The sequence below is a fragment of the Pavona decussata genome, unplaced genomic scaffold (assembly GCF_977016875.1).
Source record: "Pavona decussata unplaced genomic scaffold, jaPavDecu1.1 SCAFFOLD_53, whole genome shotgun sequence".
NCBI lineage: Eukaryota > Metazoa > Cnidaria > Anthozoa > Scleractinia > Agariciidae > Pavona > Pavona decussata.
The window spans coordinates 851,220-861,598 of record NW_028145475.1 but is presented as its reverse complement, the minus strand read 5'-3'; the positions used below and the strand labels follow the sequence as shown (position 1 = coordinate 861,598).

Genomic DNA, 10,379 nt, shown 5'->3' with positions numbered 1-10,379 from the left:
ATCTCAGGGGCTGCGGGCTGGGAATTTTTACTATTATAATAATTGTATTAATTGGATGAGGGTATAATTACTTTTCCATGTAGTACATCACATGATCCATCACACATTACCCTTTAACATATAAGTGTCACAGCCAATCCATAAGGTTAATATGGGCCTGTGACATGATTGCCACCAGTCAACAAAACTTTGGAATGTTTAAAAAGTGAGCCCCAGGACCCACACTTTTTCCTGTTGTTTTATATATTATGTTTGAGGAATCAATGTCAAGGTGTACTGCATTAACACTCTTTTGTCTCAATTTGTTTTTATGGTAAAAAAGCTGCAGTTTATTCCAGTTTTTATGGTATGAAATAACTTATGAATCCTTACTCTTTCCTAAAGAAAGATGGTGCATTCTTACTGTGCATAATTTTGGGCATTATCAGCTTGTGCATGTTTGAAACAAACCAGGTTTTCCTTGATGCTAAGCTCAGCCAATTACTAAATGGTTATTTTCTCCTAAAGGAGCATCATGGGCCATCTTTTTATCTTGTTATTTTAACTTAGTTGTTATCTTCTTTTTGTTGAAAACATTTTAGGAAAAAATTATGACAGAAAATAGTGATACTGAGAAACTCGTGCAAGAAACCTTTTGGGTCAAATATACCGCTTTATACTGTGCTTCACTGACCAAAAAATTATCTTTAACTGCTGTTCATGCTTTTTAAGGGTGACTTACACGGTACAACTTTGTTGCATGCGACAAGCTTACGACAGGCTTAGGACACGAATTGTCTCATGTAAATCAAATCTACAACTTGCTTACGACTGTCATGTATGTCACAAAAAATGCCATAGGATTTTAAAACATGTTTTAAAATCCTACGACAATTGTACGTATAGGCAATGTTGAATGACGAGAGTTGTGTGCAATTTTTTGCATGACGCGAACAGTGCGCGCTCTAGAAATCACATGCGGCAGTCGTAAGCAAAAGTTGTACCGTCTAAATCAGCCGTTACATTCTATGTATGACGTTTTTCGAGGTTCTGGTTTATCTAAGATGTAATTCCTGCTCACACCAGCCATAGCAAGAACTGATCAGACAGGCTTACACTTGAAAGTGAATATTGCAAATAATTATGTGGTAACTTGAGTGGATCACACCTCTTTCTCAGGCACAATGATGGATTCTTTTTATTGCATTTTTTTAAATAATGCATACAGTACTAGTAGACAATCAGTGAAGGTTTGAGAAAATTTTTAAGGCAACTTATATTTCAAGGGAATAACATTTAATGGAATGCTATTCTCTAGAATGGTTTGTTTTTTACTTGTTATAGCTATCATTAAGCAGTGTCAAACAAAAGGAAAGAAAGATAGGAGAATCACTGACATCTGAAAAGTTGTAACTCACATTTATTCAGTGTAACCTGTATAATTATTACAAACTTGTTGCTATCATAGTAGGCTGTTTTCAATAATATTTATTCTGCTACTTTGCATCTTTCTGTACAAAATGCATGAGTTCTGCTATTTACAACCAACAAAAAGCAATACCGTGTACAAAGTAAAAACCCTACAAAAGTTACTTCTTTAGTTTATCTGTCTACTGTCGACTAGTGCAAATTGTCCACATTCATGTTGTTTGCGTTCCAGTTTTATCACGCAGTGATCCTTGACTGTGGCTTGCCTGGGGCTTGTCCTTTGCTGTCTCCTTCTTTAAAACATGCAGAAGAGTTTGGGAACTTTCAAGAATCTAGAAACAAAGAAACCAAAAACAAATTAACATTTGTTCTTATTTACAATTATTTTTAGTTAGCTCAAATGAAAGCAAACAGTTTTGTTTCGCTTTCTTCTCTCTTGTATTTGTCACGTTGGGAACAGCTCCTTCTGTGGTTTGCTAATTTACAACCATTAAAATGAGTCCGAGTGATTGCTAAGTTATGCCCATCACCTTTGGCATGGGTTTCCAAATCGCTTGGCATACTGGCACATGATCGTGGTCTTTGGTGTACAGCAGCGTAAGACAGAGGTAGTTTCTGGCATAAGGTTACCTCATAGGTGTTGGTGTGAAGAAAAATGACCTTGGCTTTTGAAAACTGCCACCATTCAAATGAACTGTTGTTATCCAAAAATATCCAGGATTTCTCTCCCAATATAGGATTTAGAGTCTTCAGGCAGGGGAGCAGGGAGACTGAGGGACAACATTGGCATGGCAGTCAGTGTAACGTTTCCCTGCCGTAGGCACTTCAGTGGTTGTTTGGTGTAGAATTTCATAACTCTTGGCATATCCTCAGCATGGTATGTACCAGGGGTACGTACAAGGAATGCACCCTGGGGATAAAGTTGATTTAGGGCACTTAGGGGTCAAGAGTGGGTCGATGATTCAGGTGGGGTGGCACAAAAGATTCCAGATTTCAGATTTCCAGAGGCTGGCATCTCTGATCTTCCATATATGTCATCTTTCACCCGCAGTTCTAACATGTTAGCTTTAATACATTCACTCTCCGGTGTGATCAGTCGATGAAATTGATAACAACTGATGGATATTGATGAAAATCAATAACAATTAATCGATTGATATCGTAAATCAATGACCAATCAATGACCAAAAATTTGTGTTTTTTAATTGGCATCGATTGTCATCGATTGCTATGGATTATCATCGGTTGTCATCTATTTGCAGATTTTTTTTGAAGAAAAGAAATACATCTACAAAAGAAATATGGTGTATCTTATTGATCACCTTTAGTGTATTCCCACAATCTCCTTTCTTCTTCTGAGCAAAGAATCGCTGCTTAACGTCAGCAGCAAATGGGCACCTGTGGTACCCTTTAACTACAACCTGGTAGATAGTCAAAGCAACTTGACACATATTTCTCTGGTTATTTGTGCAAAAGCCACGGCAAAAGTCTCTAGACATGTATGCGACCATGAGCGCAACAAAACCACCAATTATTGATTGAAAATTAATAGAAAACAATCAGCTTGACAGGAAACGATAGTCAATAACAACTGATTGGCAGTCAATGGCAATTATCAATAGCAATTAGACCAATTAGAGTACTAAAGCTTGTGATTACTAATTGCCCGATAACAATCAATAACAGTGTCATCGTTTGGATTTCCAATGATAGATTGTCATCGATTGATCACGCCGGGTCAGTCATGTAGTTTGACAATTGTCCCCATATAAGGCCCTTTCTAATGAGTAATTGTCGTGACAGTTTAAATAACACCTGCAGGCAAATAAATTCAATACTTTTAATGGTAAGTACTTCACTTTTAATAGTTGAAGGAAGTTAAGACCAACCTTCATGTAAGCTGCTTCCGTTTCAGCAATTGTTTTGTCATACTCGTTTCTGGAGGCTATCTTCTTCGCGAGGCTTTCGTTGATCTTCGCCAATCTTTCGCTAAGAATGCGAATGTCGTTTTGTATTTTCGATTTTTCCTCCTCCTCATTGAGTATTTGTTTCTGAAGTTCATCTCTTTTTGTACAGAGATCCTCTATGCCTTGAAATGAAATGGGAAAAGTAAAATGTTCAGTTTATAAGTTGTCTTTAATACTAGTTAAAGACGAAATCAACATGGCGGAAAACTGGCTTTATGTATGACATCATCGTCTAATTTCCCTGCTTCCTGTAAACATTACTGTCCCAAAATACCTACATTTAACTAGTTCGTTGTTGTATGTTTGTAACGCTGCTCCTTGCTGTGACATCGCGACTAAAAGAAAGCTTAAAACACGGTCTAACGTACAGTATTGCAGTGTGTTGTCAGAGAGTTATTTTTTATCTCCCGCGAAATGTTTGATTCGCGTTGTCCTGGGAGCTAAACAATAACCACAATGCATGGCGAGATTGCATTTCCGATTCCTGAGATCGTGAAACACCATTCGCTCCCATTCGCTACGTACTCGGGCCGTCGGCTGTGCTAAGTCATTGGTAAATGTATCTGAGCAGACGAGGAAGTGGTCTTCGTAACTTTCGTTTACTGTATATTGAGTATATTCATCCGCCGCCCGGCAGGTGAAAATGACTTAGATGGCGGAAATTTTCTGCCTCGCCAACGAGGTCCTGGCCTCAATTTTCAAACATCTAAATGGCTTTGAGCTTAGTGTTGTGGCGATGACATGTCAAAGATTCAGAGCTGCATCATATATCGACCAAATTTGGCAACATCTGTGCGACAGAGGTAAGAAAAATAAAGGCTAAACTTTTTGTACTAAGTTTTTGTTTGTCCACATTGTCGAGCCATCGAATGCTGTGACAAACTTATGTAAGATGAGATGTTTCTCGTGATTTACCTCATAATGCATGGCTCAGATCTATCTTCTTTTGATCGTGTTAAAACTCGTTCCTATTTAAAGCGCTTTGCGAAAACGTTTGTTCCTGTTATCCGTAAGAATTCTTGAACTTACGTTAGAAATATTAAAATATCCTGTCAGGTAGGCTTTGGGCCGCAACATTTAGGACTTAGTGTTGATTGATTAATACAGCAAATTTAGTGCTTAATTTAGCTGTTAGTTTCAGTTTCAGTTTGAGTTCCGGGTTTCACTGAATTGCTGGGCAAAACATAAAAAAACCTCCTGCTTTCTAAGAACTAGGTTGAATTCTAGATTGGAAAGAAGTCTCAGGTTGCATTCATATTTTGCCAATACAAAAATGGTTGTGGATCTTTACTGTACATAGTTGTACAAAACCTGTATGTACTGGCAAACTTTGGACATGCACAAGTTTTGTACCAAAATGGTGTGTTACTGCAAATTCCTGTGATATATGCACTTCGTTCTTGTCGAGTTTAGGACTTGGAACAGATTTCTGTTCTGGATAGAAGCTACAACATTAACACAAGGCCAAACTGTGCAAATTTACTGTTGTTAAAGGTCCCAAACAGACCACTGGTGCAGACTGTCAGTGTGCACATTTCTTGAGGTGAAAAGCTGATAACGCTTAATTGTCACCTGACACTGACCATCAGCAATTTTAATAGTAAATGTTATGACGATTTAGAGAACCCTACATCTGTTTTAAGATTCTTTCTGTTTTTAGAACTTATCTAGACTACTTTAAGACATGATTGGAGGGCATATCTAAATCTAAATCTACAATGCAGTATTTTTTAGAATACTGTGTTCCTAGAATAGTAAATAGTATGCATGCAGCTGTTTTGTCATCATTGTTTTTTGTTTCTGTCCTAAAAATACCTTGTCACTTATTTAGCAGCTTTCATAAAAATCTCCAATTTAGAATGAAGGACAGTCATCCGAAATCGAAGGTGCAATAGGATTTTGTTCAAATTTTGTCAAGTAACTAACCAATATATGATTGTTCCAAAACTTACTTTTAAATCCACCTGGTATTAAATTCCTTTGCTGGGTTATTGGAGGAATTTGCCAGTTTTCATAATAAACTAACATTTATCCTGCTCTTTTTAGATTATGGTGTGTCATCGTTGGACCAATGGCCTCTCAATTCCTTTCGTGACCTTTATGTCATTGGTAGGTCCTTAAAAACCAGAGAATTGAATCAATGTTTGGATGCCACGCTTAATGTCTGGCCCAAGCAAAACAGTTAGTTTTGTTTCCCAACAGTCTCACATTTCTTAGGTAAACATTGAGACTCGAGGGAAACCAAAACGACTAACTATTTCTGGAGGGGCCAGACATTAAGTACTTTACAGGCAGTTATACAGGCAGAGCACAACAAACAAACAACAACTTTAACACAACTTTACTAATACTCAAAGCTCTCAAACCAAACGTCTGAAATTTACATAGTAAATGCACAAAAGAACTAATCAACTAGGTTAACTTTATCTTCATCATTTAGCATGGCTACAAAAATTAATCGTGATAAAATTTACATACTGATGCATCCCATGCAGTTGCTGATTTATATGTATGTAGGAATTTAGTTAAAGCCACATGATCACTAACCCATCAATGATAGTTGGAGTTTTACCTGGGGAAACTGCAGCTGTTATATACATATATAATTTGAACAGTGCTCCTTGGTTTATCTCTCTTAAATTGGTTGATAGTGTTTTGGAGGTCAGTATTGGAGAAAGAACAAAATCTTGCAAATTGACCAAAAATAATAATGGCCAATAATTTTATTGTAAGGACCACCTGGCATAAATTAATCAATAAATATGGACCTTAATTGCAGCAAATTATTACAATATACTGGTGCCCTATATATAGCTACCTAAGGAAAATTAAGCCAATGACCTTCACAAAGTGGCTGCGATCCCTGCCTTAGAAACAGGAGCTAAGAAGACAGTGTGTTTAAAATAACACATGCTAGGGCTAGCAGACTTTTTACAAGAGGGAGACAAGTAAAGTTTCATTTCTTTGTGTTAACTCATCTGATTTCAATGTATCTTTTGTCTTTTTTAATGTCAGTGCTACACAAATTTGGTTGCCTACTTGGTGTTTGGAAATTTCATTTTAATCCTTATGGTGGTTTAGTTCATATTAAGGTGAGGTCTCATTGTCTATTGGTTATTCATGTTGAATGTGTTAGTGTCCAAAAAAGGTTGGCAGGGAAGCGAGAAGATACTTAAACATCCAGGTGGGTCGATATGTGTTAGCAACCTTGAACTGCAAGCATATAAGGATACTGGATTAAAATTTCCTGGTGGAAAGCAGGATGTTGTCTCCTTTGCAGCCTTGACATCTGGAAGAAAGTATCAAATCCAAAGGAAGTGGGATCAAAACCTGCAAGCTAGCACAACATAATAAACCGGTACTGTTGTATTTTAAGCCAGAGGAAGGGTAGACATCACAAGCCCCTGGCTTCCAGTTCAGACCTCCCTGTCACCAAACCAAACTTGCTAATGTGTTATTTGCATATTATAATTTATTAAGTGTGACAAACCAAAATAAAAAGAAAAAATGTATAAATAACTAAACAATAATTATTCCACAAGCATGCATTAGATACAAGATGATAGATAGCCAACAAGGGGTTCAGTGCTGAGATGGTTATAATCATGTCATATCCAACAAGCATGAGTGAAATAATTATTGTTTCATTAAAAACAACCACAAAAAATCCCTAAATTTTGCTGATTTTGTGATATTTTCTTTTCCCCCTGAAGCTTACTATTACCATATTTGTGGCACAATTGGTATAATGGCTCATATACTATGGCTGGTAAACCTATCAAAACTCTGGAACTGCATATTTATCAACTGAGTCAGTTTTTAATAATATTATATGTCATGACCCCATTTTATGTGCACCATGCGGAAGTAAGATCATTATAAGGACTCTCAATGATGCAGTGCGGCCAGTATGCTTAAGACTTTTAAACAGCAAGAAATGGGAGTGAAGAAGTGTTCTTTCGACCCTAATAGTTTTTATTTTATTTATTCGTTTATTTCAGTTTAATGGCACAATCAGAATAAAAAGGAAGGATGACAAATAATTAAAAGGGCCAATAGGATGATCTGTAAAAAGAGCAAAAAACTCCCATACTAAGACAGATCACATACTAACTGACCTTTGGTTTAAAATACATTAAAATAATGTTCGAGAAAAAATATGGCAGTGTTTTTAAAAGTCCCATCAATAAAATACTACAATGAAAGATGTACTAGTGGTGCATCAAAACATTTATCACGTTGATCTTAAAAATACTAACATTTGATGCAGAATGGACCTCCATAGGCAGGGAGATCCACTTATCTGCAATTCTATTGAAAAAACCAGTTTAGGTTAATCAAAGAAAACTTACAGATGTAACACATAATAAATTAATTTACAAGGTTTGTTCAAGGGTATGGGGAATGGATGCTAGCTCCCACCAGCACAGTGTCCTGTAGCTTAGTGATAGAGTATCTGAATATCATAGGCTTGTGTCCTGTTGGGAGCACTTGGATTTTCTTTTTTCTGAGTATCTGCGTCACTTACTGAAAAAATACATTTATTTATCAAAATTCAGCCTGTCTCTTGTTGAACATTCTAAGATTAAGTAAATATTATTTAGTACATGTAGGTGCAGAATCAATATCTGGCAGACAAAATTCAACTCAAATACGGTAGTTTTAACATTCTTATTGTCAATGGTTTCTCTTGTAGGCTTCACCAGGTAGGATTGAGGCATTTGACTGTCGTGCACCCTTTGACCCTGACATTACAAGCCCATTAAGACCCAAGCTCATGTTTGCTCTAACAGTACAAGAAGGGAAACCTGTGGCCTTATGTTACAGTAACTGGGAAGAGTCACCTCACAGCGGAACCCTTGAAGTATGTTGATTACAATAATGAAAAAAAAAAGAAAGAGAAAGTTGAGTAAGGAATGAAAAAGGAAAAATATACCCTATACTGAAACAGACTACACATTTAAGAATAAAGTATCAAAAATTTTCAAATGAAATTAAAGTTGCAAATTGTCTGTACAAAAAACGAAAGCTTTAACCAGTCTTAAAATTGAATATAATTTAATGTTTGGTGCTGCGTGTATGTGTAGCTCAACCTCTAGTAGTAGCAGACCTACCAACAACCCAGTTTTTTGTCTTTTTTCATGGTCACCTGACAAAGACCTGAAACCTCCTGTTTTGGTCTGAAAAAAAAAAACTAGACTGTTATAGTTAGTGAAAATGAAGCTATCAGAAGTTTCTTTTGATCTAAAAATCTGTGTTTTACACACATGGATCACTTTTTTGCTTCCATTGTGCCTTTCAGCCAAGGTACCTGTAAGTGAATTCTGGGTAGAAGATTGGCTGGCCGTGCCCTTTTATGTCAGACAAGTTAACAAGCAATGGCGAGTCAAGCAGGGAATGCGATAATCAGAAACTTACTGATAAGTTCTACTCTGTACTTACAGTAGTACTAATAATGGACTACCGTCAAGATGTAGATTAAAATAACGAAGTCAGGTGATGAATCACCAGGTATTTTTGAGTCCACATCCAGATTTTTCACTCTTTGGGGTTGACAGGTCTGTAGTAGTGAGTTGTACAGACAGTGCACCCAACACCATATGGCCACATTGCACATGTTTTGGAAAGATTGTGTCGGGACACTTTTGCTGCCTCTTAGAGCAACTCAGTTAAGGTTTTTAGTATAACAGTAAGTTTAAGAACATGCTTTCAGCTTTCCATGATTAAATGTTGATGTCTTAAATTTCATTTTCATTTCGTTATCGACACCATAACTAGGTGGAAGAAAGTGATGAAGGGAAGGTAGCTCAGTTCAGATTCAAGTGCAACAGCCAGGAAAACCATGACATTCCTTCAGACAGAGAACAGGTTTGTTTTGTTTTGTTAATAGAAACTATAACTGGGGGTTGTTTATGATAATATTTCTATAAGGAAGTAATTTAACATTATCTTTTTATAACTGTTTTATACAGGGAATGGATGTTCTGAAAAGGTGGATGAAGGAGGAGTACAATAATGAAAATCTGCTATTTTTTCAACCTCACATGGTTCAGCTGGTTCTTATGAGATACGTTAATATGCACTCCTTGCACAGGTACTCATCCATAAACCTTGCGGTTGGTACCTTCCTATGTAAAATATGAGCTATCTGCAGAGGTTTCATTAAGATTCTGAAAAGTAGGGCAAGAGGTTAGTGAACCGGGGCAGGATAGGGACACTGTGACTTAAGATATGTTCTTTTATGTAAAAAGTCAGTCGAAATGTTAAAAGCAGCTGGGTGGAGTTGTCCTCACAGACAGTCAATTTGCCTGATGTCCTGCCCATAATGAAACCCCTGAGCCATACAATCTCAACTCCGTTCTTTCTACGTCAAATGCAAAGAGCAACAGAGAACCAGCACACCTCCTGTACAATTCCCCACCCCACAATATGTTGGGTAATGTTTAAAAACAATCGTTGAGTGCTGCTGCGAGAAATGTGCTGCGAGTCTTTTGAACAGCTTCAAAAACATTCCTGGAAAAGCTTGTCTCAATAGAGTTCATAACAATTATGCGTTTGTGAACGTTGGAGATAAGCATACGAGAAAAACACAGAATATTAATGAGGAGTGTTTTATCAGCTGAAAAAACGCCACATACTAATAAGGGGGAGGTTTATTGATATAAAGTCAGTGCATGTGATGTATTATCGACCATTTGATAGGTCAATGGGCTTATGAATTATAAATGAGTTTTTGAAAGTGCTATAAAACTTTAGTGTCTCCTCTTTTCCACAGCAAGCCACTTGAGTTTGAAGCCCTTGAACTTCCCCCGCGTAATAAAGAGAAACTTGTGATGACTCCTGGTGTATTTAAGGTAAATACGGACCATTTTGTCAGTGTTATGCTAGGGTCTGAAGTCATGCAGAGCTGGACCTATTGACAATGTTGAACCAAATTTCTGAAGATAATTCTCAGTTCTTTTATTTCACATAAGGGTTATGTTGTGAGAGGTGTGGTAAATTTAG

At 36.9% G+C, this 10,379-nt stretch overlaps 2 protein-coding genes across 3 annotated transcripts in view; one reads left to right on the top strand and one right to left on the bottom strand.

The window, feature by feature from the left end:
- Positions 1 to 1,379: 1,379 nt before the first annotated feature.
- On the bottom strand, positions 1,380 to 3,805 carry LOC146480323 (microtubule nucleation factor SSNA1-like). The gene is made up of 3 exons (XM_085109472.1): positions 3,653 to 3,805; positions 3,297 to 3,496; positions 1,380 to 1,739 (listed from the first exon to the last, which is right to left on the bottom strand). Exons 1-3 carry the CDS (start codon positions 3,702 to 3,704, stop codon positions 1,620 to 1,622), a joined length of 372 nt encoding a protein of 123 aa, XP_084965598.1. The 5' UTR covers positions 3,705 to 3,805; the 3' UTR covers positions 1,380 to 1,619.
- A 100-nt stretch (positions 3,806 to 3,905) lies between these two features.
- LOC146480319 (F-box only protein 31-like) overlaps positions 3,906 to 10,379 on the top strand; it is a 44,184-nt gene continuing 37,710 nt past the window's right edge. Inside the window, exons 1-7 of one of the 2 annotated variants that reach the window (XM_085109470.1) lie at positions 3,906 to 4,177; positions 5,421 to 5,483; positions 6,390 to 6,466; positions 8,071 to 8,238; positions 9,153 to 9,242; positions 9,347 to 9,468; positions 10,150 to 10,228. In XM_085109470.1, the coding sequence (XP_084965596.1) occupies positions 4,027 to 4,177; positions 5,421 to 5,483; positions 6,390 to 6,466; positions 8,071 to 8,238; positions 9,153 to 9,242; positions 9,347 to 9,468; positions 10,150 to 10,228 (750 nt within the window). In that variant the 5' untranslated portion in view covers positions 3,906 to 4,026. The remainder of the gene's footprint in view (positions 4,178 to 5,420; positions 5,484 to 6,389; positions 6,467 to 8,070; positions 8,239 to 9,152; positions 9,243 to 9,346; positions 9,469 to 10,149; positions 10,229 to 10,379) is intronic. The other variant, XM_085109468.1, reaches the window with a different exon arrangement.

Bases quoted from the DNA above. Each gene is read 5' to 3' on its own strand.
- LOC146480323 (XM_085109472.1), bottom strand. From the start codon at position 3,704: ATGTCACAGCAAGGAGCAGCGTTACAAACATACAACAACGAACTAGTT. The intron at 3,497-3,652 runs GTAGGTATTTTG...TTTCATTTCAAG, and splicing joins CAACAACGAACTAGTTAAAT to GCATAGAGGATCTCTGTACA. The intron at 1,740-3,296 runs GTTGGTCTTAAC...CTTTGTTTCTAG, and splicing joins CGGAAGCAGCTTACATGAAG to ATTCTTGAAAGTTCCCAAAC.